This window comes from Barbus barbus (genome assembly GCF_936440315.1).
Source record: "Barbus barbus genome assembly, chromosome: 22".
NCBI classification, from domain to species: domain Eukaryota; kingdom Metazoa; phylum Chordata; class Actinopteri; order Cypriniformes; family Cyprinidae; genus Barbus; species Barbus barbus.
The window spans coordinates 23,506,589-23,534,437 of NC_136750.1; the positions used below are offsets into that span (position 1 = coordinate 23,506,589).

The following is a 27,849-nucleotide window of genomic DNA, read 5'->3' on the forward strand; positions in this document are numbered from 1 at the left end:
ATCTCTCAGTCTTCAGTGTCACACCATCCTTTAGAAATCATTCTAATATGCTGATTTGCTGCTCAAGAAACTTTTATTATTATTATGAGTATTGAAACAGGCATGCTGCTTAAAATGTTTGTTAAAAAATCATTATATATATATATATATATATATATATATATATATATATACACATACATACATACATACATACATACATGCATACATATACACACATACAGTGGTGTGAAAAAGTGTTGGCCCCCTTCCTGATTTTTTATTTTTTTTGCATGTTTGTCACACTTTAATGTTTCAGATCATCAAGCAAATTTAAATATTATTCAAAGATAACACAAGTAAACACAACATGCAGTTTTTAAATGAAGGGTTTTTTTTTATGAAGGGAAAACAAAATCCAAACCCACATGGCCCTGTGTGAAAGTGTTTTGCCCCCCCAACCCCACATAACATAACTGTAGTTGATCACACTTGAGTTCAGTTTCTGTAGCCACACCCAGGCCTGATTACTGCCACACCTGTTCGCAATCAAGAAATCACTTAAATAGGACCTGCCTGACAAAGTGAAGCAGACCGAAAGATCTTCAAAAGCTACACATCATGTTGAGATCCAAAGAAATTCAGGAACAAATGAGAAGGAAAGTAATTGAGATCTATCAGTCTGGAAAAGGTTATAAAGCCATTTCTAAAGCTTTGGGACTCCAGCGAACCACAGTGAGAGCCATTATCCACAAATGGAGAAAACGTGGAACAGTGGTGAACCTTCCCAGGAGTGGCCGGCCGACCAAAATTACCCCAAGAGCGCAGTAACGACTCATCCAAGAGGTCACAAAAGACCCCACAACATCTAAAGAACTGCAGGCCTCACTTGCCTCAGTTAAGGTCAGTGTTCATGACTCCACCATAAGAAAGAGACTGGGCAAAAATGGCCTGCATGGCAGAGTTCCAAGACGATGATCCCCAAGACTTTTGGGGAAATACTCTGTGGACTGACGAGACAAAAGTTGAACTTTTTGGAAGGTGTGTGTCCCATTACATCTGGCGTAAAAGTAACACAGCATTTCAGAAAAAGAACATCATACCAACAGTAAAATATGGTGGTGGTAGTGTAATGGTCTGGGGCTGTTTTGCTGCTTCAGGACCTGGAAGACTTGCTGTGATAAATGGAAATATGAAATCAGCTGTCTACCAAAAAATCCTGAAGGACAATGTCCAGCCATCTGTTCGTGACCTCAAGCTGAAGCGAACTTGGATTCTGCAGCAGGACAATGATCCAAAACACACCAGCAAATCCACCTCTGAATGGCTGAAGAAAAACAAAATGAAGACTTTGGAGTGGCCTAGTCAAAGTCCTGACCTGAATCCTACTGAGATGCTGTGGCATGAGGTTAAAAATGCGGTTCATGCTCAAACCCTCCAATGTGGCTGAATTACAACAATTCTGCCAAGATGAGTGGGCCAAAATTCCTCCACAGTGCCGTAACAGACTCATTGCAAGTTATCGCAAACGCTTGATTGCAGTTGTTGCTGCTAAGGGTGGCCCAACCAGTTATTAGGTTTAGGGGGCAAGCACTTTTTCACACAGGGCCATGTGGGTTTGGATTTTGTTTTTCCTTCATAATAAAAAACTTCATTCAAAAGCTACATGTTGTTTACTTGTGTTATCTTTGATTAATATTTAAATTAGTTTGATCTGAAACATTAAAGTGTGACAAACATGCAAAAGAATAAAAAAATCAGGAAGGGGGCCAACATTTTTCACACCACTGTGTATGTGTATGTGTGTATATATATATATATATATATATATATATATATATATATATATATAAAATATTGTAACTTTATAAATTATTTAATGTGTCCTTGCTGAATAAATGCATTAATTTCTTTCAAAATATATACAATTTTATAAAAAAAAACAATTTTGGCCATGAATCTGTTCCACTGCACTTGAAAACATATTTTAAAATGGAGATTTCCCTCTGACTCCATTGCATATGTAGGTGCATAGCCAGATACCCTCCGAATAAACAGGGAGTTTGGTTGTAACTCATGTTCCATGCAATTAAAGTGACGGATGTATCATGATATCAGTTGTGTTGATTATGTGTGAGCCTTTTAAACTGCTCGGCTGCTGGCTGTTGAGGTTTTGAAATGGAACTGACATTGCCACATCCGTAATTTTGACACTCGCTGCCAAATTTTCTTTTGTCGCATAAACCATCTCAGATCATTGAATTTGTGGTTAGGCTGACGCATGAATGGTTGACAGTAGTCTGAAATTCGGCCTATTCAGCCCACCGAGTGAAAAACTAGTTCTGCACCCTAGATAGCCGTATGGCTGAATTATAAGTGTACGAAGAATAGCCACATCATCTGAAGGTTGCTAACTCCACCGGTTGCTGATTTGACATGCTTAAACAGTTTTAAAACCAATATTTCACTTGAACTATTCACGTGTTAATTTCTGCATGCCATAGTCAGTTGCATCATACTGAGAATTTCTTTGGACTAGATTTCACAAGAAATTTGTTTTTGCTTTTAACTGTATGCAAGTCCAGTCACCACATGTGCAAACCACGTATTATGACGCAAGTGTGTGCGTTGGATTTGCATGACTTACTGCCGTTCATGTATGTGTATATATTAACAGATATATGTTGTTAATTGAAGCCAGCTGTCTTTGGGAATTTAGTGTTGTACAGAGCCCATAGGCATGCAGTCGTACCTGTCTGTTCAGTAACTGAGCTTCCCTGTTGCTTTTGATGGTTTTAGATGCACAGAAACTAGATTGCCAAGTGAACCCTAGTTTACAGTTGGCTCTACTGGTTGGAGACTTTTTTTTTCCTCCTGGCTTGCATTGGCTTCCTCCTCCTGGCCTGCAATGGTTTGCTGTTAATATATCATGGGTGAAGAATTTAGCTGGAAAAAGCCATGTTTACTTTGGGAGAGAGCACATTGTCACAGTTTTTACATGCCCATGCCGTAAATTTTTGCTGCATTTACACAAAATTTGCATAGGCTTGGAAAGTTACGCAAAAGCTTGTGAAATGTCAAGATTTTATGACTTGGACATTGTCCATCTATGGGTTTTTTTGTTTGTTTTTTTTCTCCAGGATCACAGTTAATTTAGTGATAGACTGATATGATTTCTGCCTGCCATTTAATGATTATCATATCATTACTGTTTAAATGTTTGGGGTGAGTGAGATATTTAAAAGAGAAAATAATAAAAAATAAATAAATGAATACAGCAAGGATGGTCAATCTGATCAAAAATGACAGAAAAGACTTTGATACAAAATATTTCTATTTTAAATAAACATTCCTTTCATCAAATAATCCTGAAAAAAATGTATTACAGTTTTCAAATAAAATTCGCAGCATAACTGTTTTCAACATTGATAATAATAAGTAATGGTTCATGTTAGGATGTTGTTGTTGTTTTTAAGGATCATGTGACACTGAAGACTGGAGTAATGGCTGCTGGGAATTCAGCTTTGTCATCACAGAAATAAATTACATTTTAAAATGTATTAAAATAGAAAATAGTTATTTTAAATTGTAACAATATTTTACAATGTTACAGTTTCAGTATTTGGTCATATAAATGCAACCTTGGTAAGCATAAAAGTATTTTTTCAAAAACATTATAAAACAGTGTATTTTTAAAAAAATATTGTGTAAAATAAGTATTAAAAAGTATAAAAATAAGTTTAATTTCTGCAGTATTTCTCATTTGCTGTGTTTACAATAATATAATTAATAAATAAAATAAGAACACATTTTGCTGCAATTGTAGTCATAACGTAGCATGGCATCTCATACAGTATTGCTTAAATATACATTAGTGGTCAAACATTATGGGTTTTTAACTGTCTGATATTGATATCAATAACTAGAGAGCCAATTGGCATATGTCCAAAATTTATGCAATTATAGGCTAATGCAGTTTAATTTAAGGCCTAGAGATTAATTGTTTAATATTGAATATTGACTTCATAAATACTTTATTTAAATTCAGTAATTTTTGACAGAAGTTTTGTATTATCCATTGACAACAATGTGGTAGATTTTGGATCTGATATAAGGGACAATTTAGAACATTTTTAATCAGTCATTCGGAACAATTATCTCACATTGCCCAATGTTGTCATCGCTAATATACATAACTATCTTATATTCACCACTCAGCTCTTCAAACAACAATATAAGAAGCTGATAAATCTGCCTTTGCTGTGGTTCCTTACAGTTTAGTAGGTGCAGCGCTAACAGGAGCTCTCCGGGATCAGTTTGTCAGTTATAGAGACGCCACCTGAACACACTGATGTTTTTCTCCACATCGTTTTCCATCTGGATCTCCCTGGTAACAAAAAAAAAAGCATATGTCTCTATTTCATCTCTTTGTTTCCATGGCAACATAGCAATGGTGAGAGAAGAGCTATTCAACTCCTCCTTAAGGAAGAACTGCACCATGAAAAACAGGCTGAATGAGACGAAGGAAGAAAGAATCGGAGGACTTCTTGGAATAGAGAAGGGAAAGAAGGACAGATAGGGAGAGAGAGAGGGGAAAGCACAGCGAGTGACACAAAGATAAGCAGATGGAACGTCAAGCTCGGCGCAAGTTCTCATGTCACATCGTCATACAGGATATTGTAGCTATGACAACCTTTTAAAGAGGGTTTTACCATGCTGTAGATATATATAAACCCCAGTGGTGACATATTTACCTTGATTTTATGAGACCAGTAGACTTCAGCTGTTTATCTGGGTTTCTGCCACCTCGGGGCCCTTGTATTGCTCCACGTGTGGCACGTGTCCCAACGTACACAAGCTTGCTAGCAGACTCATGATTGATTACCTGAAAAATGAGATATCATTTAATAGATGCTTATCACATGGACTCTTAAAAAGAAAGACAAAATCAGCCATCTCGAATCTGCAGCGGAGGGGGCAGGACCTCCACTGCAGAACAGCCCGTTGGTCTATCACCTAAGAGTGGGGGATGTAAATAAAAGACAGGCCTGTTTTATTCGGTTATACGGGGACGAGCTGCCTGTTTGTTTTAGCAAGCGAGAGACGCAAAGAGAAAAGAAAGGAACAGCTTGTTTGCTCTGCTGAACTGGGTGGCTGACACAAATACAGGAACTGTGGTTTGGTTTGAGTCTAGAGGGAGAGCAGCGCAAATAAAGCAATAGCCTGTTTGTGCAAAGAAGCTGAGGGAGGGCGGCGCTAATAACGGAAGAGCCTGTTGCCGGGCTGCGGAGGAGGGAGGGCAGCTAATAAAGGAACAGCCGCAGAGGGAAGGAGATGGAGAACAGCCTGTTGACATTTGAGGTCATGTGACCACCAACACTTCAGTCAGGAGTGGAACTGAGAAATGAACTACAACAGGCTCATGTGTGACAAATAATGAAAATGAAGAAGCTCCTGCAGCCATTTAAAGATTGTTAAGAAGGGGAACCTTAAATTCGCTATAAATCTGCGGGCTCAAATGGAGAACCACATGAGAGTTAAAGCCCGTTCACACCAAACAAGATGATGATAAAGCGTAACTATGAAGTGTTGAGAGTCGTCATAATTCTTAGAATTGAAGTCTGAATGCAACTACAATAATGATGCCACTGAAAAACGATATTCCTGGAATCACTTTCAGAACTATAACAGCCAATCAGAATCCACCTGACTTTAAATTCTTTATTCGCAATATATCATCAATTGACCATATGCACGATTACTTCATGGTTTTGGATAAGCCAGCTCAGTCATTTCCGGTCAACTGTACTGTGCCATAAGGGAGCACCCTTTGCTCGGTTTCTCTACATAATCCATTCACAATTTGGAGAAAAGTTTTGTTTGTTTAAGAGGACCAAACATCCACGTATAACGTTTCAGGGATGACAAACACGAATGTTAAATTTACGCGAGTGAATACGTTAAATCATGCCGCGAGTCACTGCTATGATTGACCGGGGCAATGGAATGAATCATCTGACGAGCCGATGTCAAAATAGAGCTAAAATTCAGACTAACAAACCTACAGCAGCAACAAGCCTGTGCTGGATAAAACTTAAACATGTAGTTATTAAATTAAATCTAAACATTTCAAAATATTGAATGCACTATTTAATTGCTGTACCAACTTATTTAATTTGTATTTAACTATGTTAAGTATGTCAAGACATAACTATATGACAAAATTAACAATTCGCCTAACTCTCGCGTGCTCTTTAAAACATTTTCCTCCCTCCTTTGTCCTCCTCCTCCCCCTCCTTCATCATCTCTAACAGCTGACGACTTTGCCACATTCTTCATTAATAAAATTACAAACCTCACTGCACAATTTTCCACACCACAATCCATCAAACACATCTTACCAGCAAACATACACTCGTACACATCCTTCTCTCCACTCTCTGAGGCAGAAGTCTCTAAACTCATCCTTACCAGTCATCCTACTACCTGTCCGCTTGATCCTATAACATCTCATCTCCTTCAAGCCATTTCTCCTGCAGTTGTACCTGCACTCACTCACATCGTTAACACATCCCTTCACACTGGAATTTTTCCCTCAGCATTAAAACCGGCTCCACTTCTTAAACTCACTCTTAACCCAACTCTTTTAGGGAACTATAGACCGGTTTCCCTTCCTTTCATTGAAAAAACACTTGAACCAAGTCTCTGTCTTTCTCACACAGAACAACCTCCTGGACAGTAACCAATCTGTCCAGGAGGTTCTCACCACACTATAGGGGATGCTCTGAGTTCGGGCCATTCCCGAGCTCTTCCCCAGGACAGCACGCCAACTACGTATTACCATACTCGCCAAATACGCATTACGTAACTCGTGCTAAATATATGTAAGTGTGAACTCGTGAACATGGTGTCATTTTAAGAGATTAGCATAACTGCCTAAACGGTTTATAGTGTTTATTTGTCAGCATTAAATGTACAGTTACTTGTATACTTTTCTGGGATTAGGCTACCAGACTCTACATATAAATTTATATGTTCTTTTAATAACATAATTATTGTAACATAATGTTAATTCCGCTATCATTATTTATGATGTTGCAGTTATTTTGTTTCTCAGTTTCTGATAAGAATGAGGCAGGAGAGGTTTCTGTGAGAGTCTCTACCTATATATAGCACATATAAAATTAGCTTCACCGGAAGATTACGAGCTGGCTTATCTTTATCCGGAAGTTCTAAATAGCACTCTGTGCATATGGTCAATTGATGTCACCTCGAGAAAGATGATGCCACATCAAAAATTATCATGATAACTTGCGAAAAAAACCTTCCAATACATCCGACTCTTAAGCAGCGAAACTCCAAGTTTATACAAGTGTATTTTTACACTTGTCGATTGCATTGTTATATACTTTATTATAATTATAATAAGAACTCCGATAAATCATATTGTCGTAGTCCTGTGTTTATTAGTCATGTTGAATCAATGAAAGCAGTTAAATCTTCTGTTTATTCAGCTAGCGCTATGGGAATTCCTGGATTTCTTCTGCGGGGTGTATTTGGAGCCCTCCGGCCTTTGGATGGAGATTTACTACTCATCACAGAACCATGTTTCACTGATAAGATGTGCATGACAATCACAGCTTTTGCCTTATTGCGATTTCATTTCGATTTATCATGCAGCCCTAGTCTGAAAGAAGTCCTATACACCCAGAATGGCTAAATTATGGGGTAATTTTAATTTTGCGTTAACTATCCCTTTATCTATGATTTAAATAATCTTAAATTTATTAATAAAATTAATGAGAATAATAGAAAATGGATAATGTAGACTGTACGTTGTGCCCAGCAACACAAAACATTTCAGCTTCAATCTTGTTTGCTACTGACCTTTTGAAATAATTTGCGTGAAGTATCATCATGTGGGTGACACTGGCTCGAAGATATTTACGTCAAGAGTTCAATGCAACTTTGAAGGCTTATCGTGACATTCAGAAAGCAATCATCATATTACTCACATTGTAGATTAATAAATAGTACAACCGCCCATCCATGACGCTGCCGAGCTTTTATTAAGGTTGACAGTGCGGTACATGACGCTCACCCTGAGAGGTGTTAAAGCTAAGGGAGTTTTTTGCAAATATGAACGTGTCTCTTCCTGTCTCTGTAGCCCACAGGATACATGGAGGCCCCTCTGTCTTACAGCACTATTGAAGACCTACAGCTGTTGTCCTGGGACAACGCCCCCAAATACTGTGTCCAGCTAAGCTTCCCCGGAGGGACAGTCCTCCTGCAGGTACCTCCAGCCCCCTCACGCCTTCATGACACTCATTGTGAGATTCCGCTCTAGACTCATTTTGCGAATGTTTGTGTGCACTCGCAGGCTGCTAACAGCTATCTGCGGGACCAGTGGTTTCACTCGATACAGTGGAAGGTAAGGTCACACATCTAGGAAGGCTACACTTGCAAAAAGCATCAGTGTAATGACATTTTGCATGATTTTAGTGAGAGTATAATTTTATAAGTTTGCGTATGTGGGTGGTTTTTCAACTACGGGCACTTTGATGTTCCAAGGGTTGATTTCTAATATTATAACTTTTTTTTGTTTTGTTATGTGACATTCATTTTGTTGAATGGAAGAATGAAACGTCATAAATCAGTTGATTATCTAATGATTTATACTATTTTCTACACTGTTTACTACCTCAGTTGTGGCGTCATTTACAACATTAACAATTTTGCCTCAATAAAGATTTATCAAAAGTTAATACTTGGTTAACCAAGGAGACAGCCATGTCCCTGAAGATCATGCTTTATATGAAATTTGAGACGTGATGTATGAAGGAAACATTAAATATCACTTGCAAGTTAAAATATAGTCGAATTGGTTATTTTCACATTGAAACCTATTTGGAAAGAAGAATGAAACGTTTTGAGTATTTTGTGAGAAATTGTTACAAATTGTAACTTAATTTGTGACGTCATTTCCATTACAAACCAATAGCTATTTATCAAAACGTAATACTTGGCTGCCAATTAGACAGCAGTGCCAGTGAAGAGCCTGCTTGATATGAAATACGAGGTGTGATGTGTATAGAGGAAACAGTAAATATAATTTCCGAATATCAGTTTTTTTTGTGCGTCAAGTTTCCAGTCAGTAAGTTTCCATATTTTGAGAAGCGTTCATGATCTTTAAAAAAAAAAAAAAAAAAAAAAAAAACACATTGATTATGGGACGTTGATAGTAGACAGATTTAACTAGTGTGAAGAGTTTTGTTTTAAGAAAAGTACATGTGGTTGAAAAAATATCCTTGCATGAGGGCAATAAAATGAAACAAAGTAAGAACTTCAAACCCTGAATCCCCAAGCATGGTCACCACAGCTTGTTTCTCGGTAGATTTGGTAATTCACGCTGTAATGTAGTTCAAAAGCTGTTATCATATGTGATACCACTGCTGCATTATGGTGGTAAAATATGTGCCGATTTTATAACTGCTGGTTGCATTTGGTAAAAGGCAGGTGTGTGCAATCTGTGTTAACTGACTCCTCTGCAGAAAAAGATCTACAAGTACCGCAAAGTTCTGAATAACCCGAGCCGCTGGGACGTGGTTCTGAAGGAGATCAGGGCCCTGGTGGACATGGCCCTTACTTCACCCCTGCAGGACGAATCCATCCATCAGGCCCCGCTGCACATCATCTCCACCCTGCTTGCTGAGGTACGTCACATCATCTAATTGGTGAGAAGACTAGTTATTAATTATTTAATTTGACAGGAGTGTAATGCTCTTTAACAGTGCTTGCTAAGGCGTGCATTACTTTTATTATTGCTCATACTTGTGTTTTCACCCAAAACTTTGGTATGTAACACGTGCTGTGGGCAGTGATGCTTCAAATCATGCAACTTCAAACCTAAACCCAAAAAGAAAAGTTTTTTTTTTTTTTTCATTTGAGTCACTTTTCTCATTTGAGAACAGCAGATTTGTCAAATGTAAGATTTTTTTCTAAAATAGAATAGATTTTCATTTTATTTTAGTGCTGTTTTCAGTCTTTCAGGTTTTAGAAACCTTTCATTAATTTTAACAGAATTAAATTTATTAGGACTTTTAAAAAGTAGACATTATCACATGATTATTTAATATATAAACATTTTTGTTTACCTAAAATTCTTCTACAGAAACAGTTACAATACCCTTCCAAAGGTTTTTTTTTTTAATAAATGAATTTAGTTTCGTGAAGATGCATTAATTAATAAAAGTGACAGACATTTATAAAAGATTTCTTTCGAATTTTGCCTCATAGACAAGAAAAAACAGATCTATATTGAGTTCCTCTAACCATATCTAAGGAATAGAATATTCTATAAACTTGGCTCTTAATTTAGGGCAGTAATTGTTGATAGAAATGTATTTTTATGCATTTATGAGTGACTTTTCTCATTGAGCACATCAAATTTATCAGATGTATTATTTTTCAGCCAATTTCTTCTTGAAGTATAGCTGGCATCTTTTATGTTAGGACTCGAGCAGCATTTTGCCTTCATTTCTGGTTATGAGTGTCATTTGTGAATTGAGGTGCGTTACGTTTCATTTCGAGTCTGTGTTCAGGTTAAGAGTTACCTGTGGTTGTCTGTGCTGCTGTGGTCTAGTGTAGAGACTTTTTTTTTTTTTTTTTACATGGCATCGCTACTCAACGAAGATCTCCTTTTCCAGATAGGGAAAGATTGGTTGCATCCCCACTTTGATTTGCAAATGTAGATTGTCTTTGAACACCACATATACCAAGCATTTGAATTAAAAGAAGGTTTTAAAAGGTCTAAAAACAGACCTCTCACTGACCTTTGGTCAAAAGGCCCTGTCCCTGATTTCCCAAGAAGGGCATTAACATTTTAAACGCAGGGCTTGCTGGTTTTTGAGTCACTTGGCACCACTGGCCAATGAATTCTCAACATATGCTTTTGTGTCATTTCCTTCCCAGAACACTAACCTCAGCGCTCAGGACCATGAGAACATCATTGTGGTAAGCCGCTTTTCTTTTCTTTTTTTTTTTTTTCTTTTTTTACAAAGAAAATATGAAGACACCATTGCTAACAAAGGCAGTTATGTAATATGTTTTAAGGCTCAGTGAAACATGCTCTAGAATAAAATTGACTTGAAAATGTAGTGGACTGCCATAGAAACAGGACAGGCCCACACAGATGTGCTCTCTGAAGGTTGTGCACTTCTGTAAAATGTGGATGAAAAGCAACAAGACTCTACATGTCTGTGGGGAAGTGACTAATGGTTTGAATCTGTCTGCAGGCCATTGCACCCCTGCTGGAGAATAACCACCCTCCCCCTGACCTGTGTGAATTCTTCTGCAAGGTAAATGTGACAATTCTCCCTATTCGTCAGGGGAACAATTGAGTAAAATTTTGTAAACCTTAGTTTTTTTTTTTTTTTTTTTTTTTTTTTATATTGATTATTGTTTAAAATCTTTTGGCTTGTGTTTCTGAACTTAAAAGACAAAAAGGTGAAATAAGATGCATCTTTCATTTGTATTATTTGAATTCACTAGGATTTAAAAAATAAAAATTATCACATGATTGTTTCATGATATACCCCAAACTTTTGCACAGTAGTGTATTGTGTGCCATGGTGATTGTGCTGAATTTTTGTCTGATATCATTACTTTAAGTACTTTTTAAAGAAGGGGATTAGCTATAATGATATTGATGAATAATATATGTATTAATCAATATTTTTTTTTTGTGTTCCCCTACACAGCACTGTAGGGAGCGTCCTCGGTCGATGGTGGTGATTGAAGTATTCACTCCTGTGGTTCAGAGAATCCTCAAACACAACATGGTGGGTTCTGCGCACTATATCGGACATGCTTTTGAATTCACACGTCACCGCACCTTCATTTACTTAGTCTTCTGGTGTTTTCTTCTCATTCCAGGACTTTGGGAAATGCCCTAGACTCCGTCTCTTTACTCAGGAGTATATTTTGGCTCTGAATGAGCTTAACGCTGGCATGGAAGTGGTCAAGAAGTTCATTCATAGGTGAGTCAGTTTTTTTTTTCTTATACAAACACAATCACTTTCCTTGTGCAAGCGAAACTATGTAGTAACGACAACAACACTGCGGTAAGCGATAAAAGCTTGGAATCTCATCGCATCGTGTCTGGTTAGAACGCACTGTTACCTCATCCTGGCTCCACCTCACTTATGTACAAAGAACAGGCCCTCGTATGTACACAAACTGTAACATTCTTTTATCTATCAGACTGTGTCATTTTAATGGTCTGTTTAGGACCAAGCCCTGCGCTTACTTCCTGTAACAGCTTTGTTTTCTTTTAGCTGTAACTCTGTGTGTGTTTGGACGCAGAAACTGTGCTAACCTGACCTTTTTTACATATTATGATTTCAGCATGCACGGTCCCACCGGACAGTGCCCTCATCCTCGGGTTCTCCCCAATCTCGTGGCGGTATGCCTGGCTGCCATCTACTCTTGCTACGAAGAGTTCATCAACAGGTGCGTCCGATTCACTGGTTTTCCAACCCATGAGATGCAGTTTACCCCTGAGACCTCAGCTCAAAACATTTCTCTGAATCATATTTGCTGACTTCATGGCTCCATATCCCTTTTTCTTAAATTTTCTTTAAATATGCATGCTTTCATTTCCACCTGCTTTAATCGGTCTGTATTTTTTGTGACAAACAACAGTGATGGGGCTGTAGTGACATTTTTGGTCTCACCTGACACCGTTTGTGTAATCACTGTGAGCATCTGGGCCGGGGTATGGCCACCTGAGAGGAATAAGGAACTATTTTCAAAAGTTTCCATGATTCGCAAAGACTCAAGAGAGCAAGACATGTCAAAGCTCACTCCCTAGGCTTCCCTGCACCTCTCCCTTTTGGCTTTTCGTTGCGATCACTTTTCTCATTCACTCTCCAATGGCCTGTGGCAAATTTCCATAACTACAGTTCATGGATATTTGAAAGGTGCACATTTACATGTTTACATCATGTATTCCATTTGTCGTCCTACCAGAATCAGATGTCTCATGCTTGCTTAGTCAAATAAGCTCTTTCAAATAATGTGGCTATGTAGCAAATTAAACAGCTGGTGCTTTGTATATGACTGCATGCAAATATGGCAATTTCCATGGAAAGGGCCTGAAACTTTATATTATATTTATATGATATTTTTTTTCAAAGTTGTTTTTTTTTCTTTTTCAACAAATTGATAGTAAAAGGAGGAATTTAACATTCAGAAAAGTTGATTGTCAGCCTCAGGTTATTTTGTAGATTTGTGCAATCATGTTAGTATAATTTTCAATTTTATATATATATATATATATATATATATATATATATATATATATATATATATATATATATATATATATATATATATTGTGGATTTATTATAATGGTTATGCTAGGTTAATTATATGCTAGATAGTAATTTCTATAATATATGTAAAAACAAAACAAAAAAACCTGAGATATCTAGTCAGTAAGATTTTTTTTAAACCATTTTATTCAGCAAGGATGAATTAAATTGATCAAATGTGACACCCTTGAGCATTGTTACAAAATATTTCACAATATAAATTTTTCCTGTATTTTTAGTCAAATACATACAGCCTTGGTGAGCATAAAATTCAAAGCCAAACTATTGAACAGTAGTGTGTGTATATATATCTCTAATAATTTCCACAACCAAAAATATTTTCCGTAAAAAAAAAATAACAACAGGACACCACAGTGTTTTGAATTTGTGGAAAGTGGTAAACAGTATGTACTCTCTCGCATTTTTTGTTAGTCGGGACAACTCTCCCAGTCTCAAGGAAATCCGAAACGGTTGTCAGCAGCAAAGTGAGAGGAAGCCATCCATGCCTTTGCGCCTACTGCGGCCTGAGCCGCCCACGCCACCCCCGACCACCACCCTGTCCCCGCCTCCGGCCCTGCCCGTCTCACCACCACCTTCCATCATCAACTCCAGCGAGATCCTGGTAGAGCTAGAGCGCAACAACAACACCACTAACACACTGCGCAAGGCCCCTGCAGAAGGTGACAGCGAGCCCAACTTGATCGACTGTCTACTGGTCAGCCCTGCGCTCAACGCCCTGTCCATTCAGCTGCCTGCCCACGCCGACAGAGTGCTGGGATGTTTCGCCCTCATTCTTAAGATGCTGTGAGTTTGACGTCCCTGGATCTTTCTGTTACTATTCCACACTAATTATACCTCCATCCAGTTTAAAAAAATTCCTTTAGGCAGCAATGGCTGCCAGCCCTGGCCACATGGTAGAGGTAAATGCTGCCATCATCACAGGACCTCAAATACATAGTGCTTACTTAATTTTATGTTAATTGATGAGCTTGCCAAAGTACATTTACATTTAGCAGATGCTTTTATCCAAAGTACATAAAATCAAGCTACCCTTTTGAAAAAGTTGCTAGATACTCTACAAGTTACTACACTGAAACTATTTGGGGCACTTTTAGATAATTATTGGATTAAATTATCTATCTATCTGTCTATCTATCTATACACACATGCATATATCTAAAAAAATAAACCGGTGAGTATTTCTCTCAGTTAAGGCAGATAAAAAAAATTCTACCAAAAAGAAAACCATATGCAGGGAATTCCAGGAACACTTAAGTGATAAGTTGCCTGTACAAACTGATTCACTACAAACTATTGGAACCACCTGATTTGAGAATGAAAGAGAAGAGCATTTTAGCATTTGTTCGTGCATTTTATGGCTGTGTAATACAGCGTTTTGTTGCGTAACACTGCTGCTGGAATAGTTAGCTTACAGAAAAAGCTATGCTATTTTAATAACAGCAGAGCTACTGAAACATTTATTGTAGTTATTCTCCTGTAATCGTCCCACAGTGAGTATAAATGATCAGTTTGGGATAGAAAAAAGCAGATTCAGCCATAATCACACTGAGAAGTGACCTTAAACCAGTCTGCATATTTATGACGGATTCATTGAACCGAATCTGTTTTTAGGCTTTACCACCTTCACCTGATCCTATTGTGAACCATCCGGTTGCAGATCACAGCAGAGCCTCTGAGGTTTCAGCTTTCACTGGCCGATCTTACATAAGGTTCTTATTTTCTCCAGTTCTCGCTCTTCCTGTCTCAGAATCTCTAATTTCTCCTCTGGCCTTTTCTCTCTACAGATCAGACTATGATGACTGGAGACCAGCACTGGCCAGCCTACTTCAACCAATCCCCTTCCCGAAAGAGTAAGGGCATTTACTTCCCTCTCATCTTGTTCACAGTTGCTTTCTTTCTAACCATTTGCTTGCTGCCTCTATCAACTATGGCCTCGAAAATGAATGGAATCCAGTGCGATTAGTAATCCATTATGATTACAACTGCTGCAATTAACTCATTATGATGCGTCAATTACACCATTCAGTTTAATTATCATTGTGTTTAAGTTTCAACTTATTTAGTGCAGTTGCTTAGGATTAAGCCAACTGTTTCTAATGAGAGAGTTTTACCCAGTTTGATTCACAGATACCAGTTTTAAGTTGAATTTCGGCATCATTTGACACTCAAAAAGATGTTAAAATGGACAAAAGTGGAAAGCATCATTGGTAGATGGAGTAACTCAGTGTCGCACAGCTCACTCTATACTAAATATTTATGTATAATTGATTCAGATTTTAGTGTCACAAGATTTCTATTTCAAATAAATGCTGTTCTTTTGAACTTTGTTCATTAAATAATCTGAAAAAAGTATCCTGATTTGCACAAAAATATTAAGCAAGACAACTGTTTTCAACATTGATAATAAAAAAAATGCTTCTGAAGCACCAAAACAGCATATTAGAATGGTTTAGGTAATCATGTGACACTGAAGACTAGAACTGCTAAAATTCAGCTTTGCCATCACAAGAATAAATTATATTTTAAAATGTATTAAAATAGTGATTTTTTTTTTTTATTATTGTAGTGATTTCACAATATTATAGTTTTACTTTATTTTGAATCAAATAAATGCATTCTGGTGAACATAAGAGGCTTTACAAAAAATTTTTTTTTTTTAAATCATACCGATCCTAAACGTTTAAATGGTAGGGAATGATAAATATTAATTCATGTTTTGGATATATAGCCTACGTAACGATACCAGGGGCTCTCTTTGTACGTGCTGTGGGCTGGTCTCTCGAGGGATGGCGTGCAGGGGAGAGTACTGACGTGGGCGAGCTGCAACAGGGCTCTGCAGTGGGATTGTGGGTATTGGGTGAGGCTTCTCGGGTCCTCTGTGGCTCATGTAATTGGCCCTGCAGGACAGAGCACATCATTACAGGTCTTTTGCAGAGCCCTGCGGTTGCCACAGGTGGGGGGCTCACCTGCTTTTGTACGCTACGCCGAGCTTCAGGCCTTCATTAGAAAAAGTTAACAACAGCCAGGCGCATCCCAGAGCACTCATGACACAAATGCAAAACATTTGATGAAGTCCTCCCAGACATACACACAAAACACTTTAGATGACTTGAAATTGTATCAGGATGTGTGTCGAGGCAAGCACGCCTACGTATAGACTCAGAAAGCAACTTGTGTAATTATGTGGAATGACGACACTGACTTTTTTTGAGTGCCCGAGTCAAGTCAATGTTTTTCTCGGTTTGCTTTCTCTTCTCTAGGGCCCTTGCACACGCCAAATTCACAAAGTAAGTGACTTCAGTTTTGCCCCTTATGTGTATATTAAACCATTTAGAGAAATACTTAAATGTCATGTTAAAGGTATAGTTGACCCAGAAATTAAAATTCTATTATCATTTACTCACCTTTATGTCGTTCCAAACCTGTATGACTAACTTTCTTCTGTGGAACATACAACATTTTGAAGAACTTTTAAAAAACCAAACACTGGAACCCATTGACATAAGGGTGAATAAATGATGAATAAATTATATATTTTTTGGTGGACTGTCCCTTTAAGAGTTTTTGTAAAGTATTGAGTCATTATGAAACTATAACGTAACAGTTCTTACAAAAATCTAATTCGGTCATTTTCTCACCATCTTGTTTTTTCAAACCTCTATGAAATAAGTGGAAGTGTGGAAGAGTATCACAATTTTTACAAGACTTCTGAAGTCATACTATAGCTTTTGAGGAATAAACTTTCATTATTCACTGAAAAGTGTGACTTAAGTAGATTAGTTTGATCAGCTTTGTGAAATGAATCATGAATCTTTTAAATGAAATGAATCTTTTTAGTGAATTTGTTCATCCAGTGCACAGAAATGGTCTGAATGATTAATTCACATATCAAACTGATACAGTCTCAGTTAAGATTAACAGTGAATATCAAATTAAATTTCAGCCTGTTTATCACACAAAGCTATTATATGACTTTAGAAGATTTAAAATAAAGAGTCATTTTAACAAATTTTAATTATACTTGTGACACTTGTAATTGTAACTGCATAGAAAAGAGACCTGTTGTTCAGAAAGATTAATTCACATGGGTTTGGAACAACATGCAAGTAACTAAATGATGACCAAATTATAATTTTTTAGGGTGAATTTTTACTTTTTACTATGTTTCATGTCATCTAACAGACCTCTTTTTTATTTTTGTAACAGAGAGCTGAAATATGTTATTCAGAGGTTTGCTGAAGATCCCAGACAAGAGGTGAGACAGGAAACTGCTGTTTGCAGAAAGGGTGTTATTAGACTTACAGTTTCAGGCAAATGCTTGCTTAATATTGGCACTGTAGACTTAGTAAACAATGCTTTGTTGAGCTTCAGCCATTGTGAATGTATATGCATGTATTTTTCTCTCACAGGTCCACTCCTGTTTGCTCAGCGTGCGCTCTGGAAAAGACGGGTGGTTCCAGCTCTACAGTCCAGGAGGCGTAGCTTGCGACGATGACGGAGAGCTGTTTGCTAGCATGGTATGAAAGTGTTTGTGTGAAATACGAGATGTCTCATTTGGTTTAGTCACTTGTCCTGCCACTATATCTACTTTTATGGTCTGATGTCGTTCGTCCTCATAGGTCCACATCCTCATGGGCTCCTGCTACAAGACGAAGAAATTTCTCCTGTCGCTGGCTGAAAATAAACTGGGACCCTGCATGCTCTTGGCCCTGCGGGGGAACCAGACCATGGTGGAGGTACATATGACTGACTGTTGCCCACCTAAGTAACATTTGTAGGCATCATGGATGGTTCAACCCAAACGCTTTTCCAAAAGCCTTAGTTTTGCTAGTCTCAGCCTTTAAGGGCACGCCCACAGTCTGTTCACTGACCATATGATGAATATTGCACACAAAATGGTACGAGCAGACTATAAATTAGCAGTTTTTATCTGATTGGCAAGCATTATGCAACTTCCTGTGAAACTAAGTTGTGTTTACAAGGTACTAATGAATGCTTTTGAGGAAGAACTAATGACTAGACTAAGAAAACTGAAATATCCACAAGCATAATTGCATATTCCACTTTAAATCATCTGTGTTTTTGTACAGACAGAAATTCTAAGTACTTTTTCTGTCCAATTTTTCCATTTTCTCTAAAACAATCTGCAGAATATGCAGTTTCTTTTTTTTCCTCAATCATTTATTGTTGTAGCATGATAAATTTCAATCAAAATGACATACAAAACCGAACAATTGGTGCGTGATCAGATTCAGTCTGAGTTGCCAGTTCTAGACTAGAATAAACTGCAAAGTGGACCAGATACCAGAGAATAGTCAGACTGTGTGTATGATTTGGCAACCCTGGAATACGTTGCAATGATTCAAATTGAATTAAAATGTCATCCAATATTTTACCGTATCATCCAGTATTTGTATGTGCTTTGTTTTTGTTTAATAAAGTAGCACTTGTAAGCTTAGCAACACGCTAACGTCAAATTGCAAGAGTGTTAGGATGTGGTCATATGTAATGTTGTTTGGCAAATGTCTTTGTTTTCTTTAAAATCACCTGCAGAAACTGTTGCATTGTTTGTTTTGTTTTTCCAGAGCTATCTATTGTTGTAGTATAAACCGTTTTTAGTTCAACTCGCCCATAAATGTCACGTAAAAAATAAAATTAAAGGTAATGTTGATTTTCGAATCCAAGTTGGCTGTTCTAGACTAGAATAAACTCCAGATAGTCTATAGTCTGACTATATGTATCCTTTGTGGATTTTATTTAATCCAATAATTATATGCGCTATGTTTTGTGTTCTTTATAGTATCCAATTGTTAGCTTAGCCACATGCTAACATCAAATTCCATTGGAATGAATTGAGATTGTGGTTGCGTTTACCTTTTTTGGCAAAATTTTGCTGGCAATTTCAATAGTAATCCACACAATTAAGAATTTTTTTGCTAAATATTTACCCACAGATTTTGCAAGTTCAAGTTACTCGATTTTAAATTTCGCCAAACCATTAGTCAGGTGTGGGTCATTTAGGAACTTTGTTTCCACAGATTTGTCGTATCAAATCAGTTACCCATGAGTTTCCATTTCTGTATGGATGCTGCCTAAGGCCAGCTCACTACAGTATCTGTGGAGAGTTCAAAAAAACTCCAGGGAAGCCCGTAGGTTGGATATAGCAGTGATCTCTGTGTGTCTGCTGTGCAGATCCTGTGTTTGATGCTGGAGTACAACATCATAGAGAACAAGGACACTCAACTACAGATCATCTCCACCCTGGAGAGCACCCAGGTCGGCCTGCGCATGTATGAGCAGCTGTGCGACAGACAGAGGGAGCTTAAAGAACTGGTGAGTGCACAAACCAATTTCACAAATCAACACCGAGACATTTTTACTGCCACGCACAGGCTTTGATAATACGGTGGCCGGTCATTATGCAGTCATCGCTGCCGTCACAGGCCTGATTTAACGCAGTGCTCCCATTAACACAAAAAGACAAAAGTGACCCATTTACAGACTTCCTAGGTATACGGTGCTGACTCAAGCGCCACCTGGTGTTTGAACTAAAAACTGCAGAACTAGTAATATCTCGCTCTCTGTTTAGCAAAGAAAAGGAGGCCCTACTCGACTCACTCTGCCCTCTAAATCTACGGTAAGTGTGTGTTTGTGTAAATTACAATGTATGTATGAGCTTGCGTTTATGCTGTTGTTTTCATAATGAAACGCTAGCAAAAATCCTTTCTCAAGGTTTTATTCTTCACATTTTTTGACTCTAGGATGCTGACTTGGCTCGCCTGCTGAGCTCTGGTTCCTTCGGCAATCTGGAAAACCTCAGCTTGGCATTTACCAACGTCACCAGTGCCTGCGCCGAACAGCTCATCAAACTGCCATCCCTCAAACAGCTCAACCTATGGTCCACCCAGGTCTGTATTTTTCTCTCACAGGTCCACTCCTTATCATATAATGTTTGACTGACTGATGCAAACTATATATATATGTATATATATATGTTTGTGTGTATATATAATGTATATATATGTATGTATATATATTAGGGATGCACGATATTGGAATTCTGCCGATATTCGATGTGCCGATTTTTTTTTTTTTTTTTTTTTCAACTCATTTTGGCCGATACCGATATATTTCCTTTTGTTTGGAAACAACACCAAGTCTCTCCTGTGCAGAAATTATAAGCAAAATATTATTAATTTTGGTTAGTTTTTAACAAGAACTTATTTATTAGAATTAAATAAAAAAATAATAAAGGTTTTTTAACAGTACATTGAAGCTTTGAAAATAAATATAAATCAACTATATCAATCGCTGCATTTTTTCCCCCAGAAAGATGCAGTGTTAACCCTAATATTTTATTTTAAGATTTAACATTTGTAGATGGTCTAAAACAAAAGAGCTGTAAAAATTCTGAAAATCTTTTAGAGCTCATGATTTGTTTAAAAAATAAAACGTTACACATTAATGAATAAATCAGTATATATAAAATTATTTAATTTACAAGTGTCATGTTTGTGATTTTTTTTTTTTTCATGTAAGCTATAGCTTCTGACCATTAAATCAAAACATACTTATTTTATTACATCAATTATTGCTTTATTTAATCAGAAACACAGTCTAAATGTTATTTGTGTAGGCTATATTACTTTTAATTTAATTAGAAGTAGGCCAACTGCGCCCCTACTATTAAAACTACTTACCGAACGGGCATTAGGACCTGGGGGAGGCTGTCACTGCTGCCCCTGCTTGTGCTATAACTGTTTACTCTATCCCACACCGAACGCGTCATTCTGTACATGCCTTCACACATTAAATGCAGCTATCCAAAACAGTCAATCTATTGATCTTTCAGACAAAACTTTGCTTCAAGAATGAGCCACATTGCTGACGTGATCTAATCGCTAGCACACCCTGAGCACATGCGAGTTAACCCCTTCCCCTTATCGGCAAGACATATCGGCATAATTTTGCATGTCAGGCCGATGCCGATATTTACATTTAAAGTCATTATCGGCCGATTTCGATATCAGTCCGATAATATCGTACATCCCTAATATATATGTGTATATGTATATATGTATGTATATATGTATGTGTGTGTGTGTGTGTGTGTGTGTGTGTGTATATTATCACGATTATAGTGACCTAAATTATAACGGTTATCAGTATTATCACAGTATCGTTAAAATGCGCTGGAGATATTCGAAAAGTACTAACACATAAATCACTTCAAGTTTTATATTTAAAAATCAACAAACAACAAATAAAATGACTTTTTGTTTGCATAATCACTAAAACAATAACATGACCAATGATGTTCAGATTTTAAATGACATCTTGACTGACACCAGTTTAATAGCATGTTCAAATATCTAATGTAAATGTTCAAATAAAGCTTTGAAAAAGTTTCATAAAAATGTAAACCTCACATTTTAGCCTTTAAATAAAGAAAAGGATTAAGTCAAAATGATAAATGATGATATGTATTTTATCTGCTCCAAAAATAATTCTAGATAACTTATCTGCATTTTTTAAATGTGTAGAATCCACATAAGCTTGTTTTTCATCAACCAGTCAAAATTTACAGCAGGACATGCAAATTGGGTCTGTTTTTGGCCAGACAGAAACTGCACACAAGCTGAATGTAAATATAAGTCTCTGTAAATCCACTCACTGACAGCAGGTGGCGCTCATGCAAAAGCTGAATACAGCTGTTTCCAGTAACCTCTGTGAACAAAGCAGTATTGCGATTGAGAACACCTCCTTTAGGTATTACGTGGAGCGAGTAAATTCATTTGCATAATTCCCTCTGCTGTCTTTTAAAACCTCCCAGCTTTTCCGGCCTGTTTTCACTCAAAATGAAACTACTCTGCTGCTGTGCGCACGTGAGACTGTTACTTAAAACTGCGCTTTATGCTGGACAGTATTTATTTATCGTGAGTTGTTCAAATCGTGGTAATCGAATACGATTTTAAGTATCATGATTTATCGTCAAACCGGTAATCGTTACATCCCTACTGGTGAGTAAACTAAAACAAAAATTACAAGCTGATGGAGCTTCTATTGCCAAGTAGAGGGTTGGTAATATTTACAATAATCAATTGAATTTGATAGGTGTCTCTCACATTGTACCACAGAATCATTAAAATAGTGTAGATTACTGTACAACATTTTATAATAATAATTTATTCTATTTAGTGACCATTTCATTCATTTAACATATTTCAAATTGGGGGCATCCAAGTTATTTGACATATTTGAACATTTGTAAAAAAGTAACGGTTACTTTCCCTGGTAACTAGTTTATTTTATAAGTAACGTGCCCAACACTGCATACTATACAATGATTTATTACTTGTCTTTGTTGAATAATACAGAATATAAAAAGCTTTAAAAAATAATCGCATATTAAATCGCAACCGCAATATTGGTAAAAAAAAATCACAATTAGATTATTTTCCAAAATCGTTCAGCCCTACTTGCTGAGTAGAAGTATTAATTTCTTTAATAAAAAACCTTTCTCTGTCTGTTTTATTGATTTTAATTTGTGTTTTCTCTGTGTTTTAGTTTGGAGATGCCGGGCTGCGTTTGCTATCGGAGCATCTGGCCTGTCTGCAGGTTTTGAACTTGTGTGAGACTCCAGTCACGGACTCTGGCCTGCTCTCCCTCAGCTGTAAGAACGCATTTACACACATCTTATATCCAGCTTCTTTCATTCTGAACAGTAAAAAACACAGCTGTTTCTCAAATGAAAATAATTGGATTTATTCTCTAGCTTCTTGATCTAGAACAGATCTTAGCTAGTAATAATTCATTTGTGAAGCTTGTTGAGGTTTCTTAAAATGATCCAAAAATGAAAATTCTGTCATGTCATTCCAGACCAGGAATGGAGCACAAAAGGAGAACGCAATATCCATCCGAGCTTCTGTTTTTCATATACGTAACAAAAGTGGATGGTGATTTATACTGTCAAGCTTCAAAGTATCATAAAATATGACTCATGCACTATAGTCCAAGTCTTTGGAAGCCATAGTCATTGCTCACAAATAATCTTCCTCTCCACCATAGACCTCAAATGTCATTCACGACCGTGTTTTTAAATTTGCCACATCACAATCAGTCACGTAACATGCGAGAACCAGTGGTTTTTGCCATCAATGAAGTCAGACCTGCTGTTATGTGTGTGAAGGCACAAATTTTTTTATTGAACACAAGCACAAATGACATTCAGTAGATGAAAATCATTTTGGCCAGCTCCTCACACCTCCACTTTTATGGTGCTTTTTTTTGGAGCATAGCCATTTAACAATCATCTACTTGTTGTTTGACTCTGAATTATGGCACAGTTTCAAAAATGAGTATTTAAGCTATCCATTTAACAAAAAAGTGCTTTATTTTGAGTGTAAGGGATATTTAGTGTATGTCCGGACACACACATGGGTTTATTTGAATTAACATGTAGGATAATTAACTTATTGCAACCTTTCCTTACAGCTATGAAAAGTCTGTGTAGCCTGAATATGAACAGTACTAAACTCACAGCGGACACATATGAGGACCTGAAGGTAAGAGGATGATGACTCTAACAGACCCTTAGACTGCTAGGATTGAAACTTAAAATTAAAGGTGAAGTGTGTCATTTAAAAAAAAACAAAAAACGTTATATCATCTATCCCAGTTTAATATGCACAAGCTACTAAATGTATACTATTTCTCATGTTTGAGTCAATAAGATTTATTTGATTTTAAGGAAAAAAATACTTTTTATTCTGCAAACATATTAAATGTATTAAAAGAGAGTAAATTGTTACAAAAAAATCTATTTCAAGTTAATGCTGTTCTGTTTGTAAAATTGACAATAAAAATAAATGTTTTAAGATATCACAAAGATTTTTGAAGAAGCATGTGACACTGACGACTGGAGTAAGGATGCTGAAAATTCAGCTTCACATCACAAAAACAGATTAAATGCTGTGATTTCAGTGGTGCTTTCAAAACATTGAAGCATTACAACCAATGGAAAACAGCAACGTCGACTTGACCAATGGCCTGAGTTTCGGTTGTTATGTTGTTTGGCTGGCCAATAGCAGATGAGGGAGTTCAGGAAACCATTATCAACAGTCTTTACTTTTCCAATACAGTCTGGTGACTGTAATGGTGCAGAAATAACACCCTTCCCCTTTAAGTCTTATCATGCAGCCAGTTTTTTTTTTATTGCCCATATGCACAATGTTATTTACACAAGCAGGACATGTTCCTGGTTCAGTCAATCAATTGTAGCCTTGACTCTGAAATCACAGAGGAATAATAGGAATCATAAGGCTGATAGGAATGTTGTTCCAGGAACAACAGAGGATGTTGAACCAGGAACATGTCACTCATTAAACATTTTCAATATCTAAACCTCTCTATCTCTGGTCCTATCCATAGGCCAAACTACCCAATCTAAAGGAAGTGGACGTTCGCTACACAGAGGCGTGGTGAACACGACACTCGAGGAGATTTATAGACACAGGAAATCGCGGACACATGATCCCAACAAAACATAATCAAGAAAAGAGGACTGTATTTATAGGAACATCATTCAAGGACCTTCTGATAATATCATAAACGCTCAAGAATCATCTAGTGTCTCATCCAAGGACGCTCTTCGCAGCGGCATCGAAATGCAAGAATATGTCCCGTGACATCATCAGACAGCACAGGAATCTTTCTAACGACATCACCAGGGGACTTTTTCTGTCTCGTTCTCGCCTGACTGCTCAGAGGAACCATGTCCCTCGTTTTAACCCGTAACTGGCGTCCTTTTTCGTCCCTCCAGAAGACATCAGACCACCTGGCTACATTTCCCCTGTGGTACCAGCGTCTGGTGAAGGCCTGAATATTCAGAGCCACATTCCAGTACAGTTTTGATATCACTTCCTGTGTGGAAAGCCAACTTCCACTTTGTATGTTTTTTTTTTTTGGTCTTGTTACATGTGTGCTTGGTCCTCTCAGTTCAGAGTCCATCGTTTTTGCATCCTCACAGAGATTTCTGGTGTAAAATGTGTCTGTTAACAATGTTCACATTTATCTCTATATCTCTATCGCTCTGAAAATCATTTTTTATCAACTTGAATAAGCATATTTTTCCATACACTGCTTTCATATACGTGTGTGTTTGTAAAGAAAATCGGCGTATCTCCATTTTTAATGCAGACATTTCAAGGGGCTTCGCTCAAAAAAAAAAAAAAAAAAAAAGTTTGTTCATTTCCTTTCTCTCCTTTTTTTTTCGCCACATTGTACAGTGTAATTTTAATTTCACACCCTATTTAAGAGAACGTCGTCCAGGAAGTAGTCTGGGACTACTTTGTATTTATGAGCCCCCCTTTCTGGTCCTTTTTTTCTTTTATGAAATACTTTTGTCAAGCATACTGAACCAAGATGGTGCCTAAAACATTTTCTGTAAAGTTTGCATCACCTAGCAACATCAGCTAAATTGTACATAGATACATTACGGACTTTTAAACCGATTAATAGGCTTTATTATTCTCTGTAAACTTCGCCTCTAGTGGTCGATAGGAGTCCACCACGAGTGTCCTGCCACAACGGTTGACAATGTTCTGCATATTTATATCGAAATCGAGCCAAGATTTGTGCTATGTTCAGTAAGGCTTGTTATGCAGTTTAACCTTTTATATTTTGTTTTCTCGCTTTTGTGATCAACGTTTCTCTGAACGTATAGTTTATGACCACTGTAATTAGTTACAGTCAATATCTTGACTAGTAGAGAAACGAGACTGAGCTTGTAGAAGAAGAAAAAAAGAAAGACGGTCAGAAATAAAAGAATCAATTTGCCGTCTTAACTTAAATCAAGTTATTCTTACGTTTACAAAGGCGTGTCTGTCTCTACTCCCATGTTAAACTATATCCAGAGAGAGTCGCTGCCCCGGTCTTGAAAGTAGCAGTTTTCAGTAGTTCCAGCTTTTGTGTGTGCGTTCGATTTCACACAGATATAGATGCCGTCCAGAGGGGGAGGCGTTCAGTACTGGGTGCCATAATGGCACCAACTCATGTTCTGCCATCTTGCATAGTTGCATACTGTATAATGTACATATGAGTGTATATAATTTCCCATTTCTCTGTCTCTCAAGTTTTTGGGAGACTGTTTGTTGCCTTAGTTTTTTTTTTTAGATGTGTGCAAATGGTCACCTATTTTTGTTCCCTTTCCCGCCCCCAGACCAAGTGCACTGTCATTGTGTTCTTTTTGTTAGTTTTTTTTGACTGTATGATAAGTTTAATCCAATTTCGTTGCCTGTTTTGTTTCTCTTTTTGCATGTTTGCAATTTGAACATATAGATTTAATGTAAAGGGTAAAATCACTAGCCCCTTCAACCACTTACCATATAGATCAATACGTGTTTCTAAAAGTGAAAGATGGACAGAGTTTGTGTAAATTGATGGATTATATTGGGAGTGTGTTATTAAGGTGGACTAGACCAGTACCATTCTGTACACTGGTGAAACTCAAGCTGATACATTGTAATGGTCTTCAGTCCTAAAAGCGGACCATTTTTCTCTCTGTCGGGAAGGATTCAGGGGGCTGGGTTTCCCTCGGCCTTCATTTTGTTCCGAAATTATAAAAAAAGCGCCATATCTTTGAGACAATAGCTAATCTATTGAAGCTGAACTGTACTTCAGTCAACTGTTTCCTGATTAATTTGTAATATCCTGTGGAACTCACTGTGCTATTCGTGTTTCCAATGTCTCCTTATCATCATATTATAATGTCTCTTTAATTTCAGCTTTTTTATTTTCTTGTAAAGCGCTTTTTGCTATGTTGAATTGAGACTGAGTCTTAATCTGATGTGGGTGGGGTCCGTGTGGCCCAGTCGTGTACATACAGAATGAACTACATTTCCCATGACTCCTGGAGTTTTTGCAGATAGAACTGCTGCCCTTATTTCTTCTGTGTTTTTCTGCTTCTATCTACAGCTGGGTTGCTGCTGCTGCTCTGTGGCTGTTGTAATGAGAACACAACCTTCAACAGGAAAATAAGCCTAATATGTGAACGAGTTTCAATCAAAATAAACTGTCAGTGAATATGTTTCAAACAGAAAGCTTTCAAAGCTTTTTTATTGACGTGTTTTAGTTTAGTCATTTGTTTCAAAAATGGTTTTACATATTTTGATATACACGCTTGATATTATTTTGAGAAATGATAACAATGACACAATTCTCTTACCAAAAGCATGTGAACACATCTACACATTTATATGTAAAACTCATATACAGTTTATTTAGATCTCATTCAGTATCACAGTAATTGCTTTGCAGTCCTGACAATTTATTTCCACAATGATCTAGAATATGGAATGTATCTTCCAAAAAAACAAGACAAAGACTAAACCACGTCCTCCTTTTCACCATATTCACATTGACACGTCTGCAAGGTCCTTGTGGTTAAGGCTTTATACCTGTCAACAAAGATTTTTC

The 27,849-nt window shown here is 37.2% G+C and overlaps 1 protein-coding gene across 1 annotated transcript in view; it reads left to right on the forward strand.

Moving 5' to 3' along the window:
* LOC306888291 (C-Maf-inducing protein-like) overlaps nucleotides 1-27,464 on the forward strand; it is a 32,237-nt gene extending 4,773 nt beyond the window's left edge. Inside the window, exons 2-21 of the mRNA XM_079446490.1 lie at nucleotides 8,147-8,272; nucleotides 8,360-8,410; nucleotides 9,531-9,692; nucleotides 10,951-10,992; nucleotides 11,274-11,336; nucleotides 11,739-11,819; nucleotides 11,914-12,017; nucleotides 12,385-12,489; nucleotides 13,786-14,157; nucleotides 15,159-15,224; nucleotides 16,635-16,661; nucleotides 17,581-17,629; nucleotides 17,784-17,891; nucleotides 17,994-18,110; nucleotides 19,567-19,707; nucleotides 19,964-20,011; nucleotides 20,136-20,282; nucleotides 22,942-23,047; nucleotides 23,869-23,939; nucleotides 24,805-27,464. Coding sequence (XP_079302616.1) covers nucleotides 8,147-8,272; nucleotides 8,360-8,410; nucleotides 9,531-9,692; nucleotides 10,951-10,992; nucleotides 11,274-11,336; nucleotides 11,739-11,819; nucleotides 11,914-12,017; nucleotides 12,385-12,489; nucleotides 13,786-14,157; nucleotides 15,159-15,224; nucleotides 16,635-16,661; nucleotides 17,581-17,629; nucleotides 17,784-17,891; nucleotides 17,994-18,110; nucleotides 19,567-19,707; nucleotides 19,964-20,011; nucleotides 20,136-20,282; nucleotides 22,942-23,047; nucleotides 23,869-23,939; nucleotides 24,805-24,858 — 2,040 coding nt within the window. The 3' untranslated portion in view covers nucleotides 24,859-27,464. The remainder of the gene's footprint in view (nucleotides 1-8,146; nucleotides 8,273-8,359; nucleotides 8,411-9,530; nucleotides 9,693-10,950; nucleotides 10,993-11,273; nucleotides 11,337-11,738; nucleotides 11,820-11,913; nucleotides 12,018-12,384; nucleotides 12,490-13,785; nucleotides 14,158-15,158; nucleotides 15,225-16,634; nucleotides 16,662-17,580; nucleotides 17,630-17,783; nucleotides 17,892-17,993; nucleotides 18,111-19,566; nucleotides 19,708-19,963; nucleotides 20,012-20,135; nucleotides 20,283-22,941; nucleotides 23,048-23,868; nucleotides 23,940-24,804) is intronic.
* The last annotated feature ends 385 nt before the right edge of the window (nucleotides 27,465-27,849 follow it).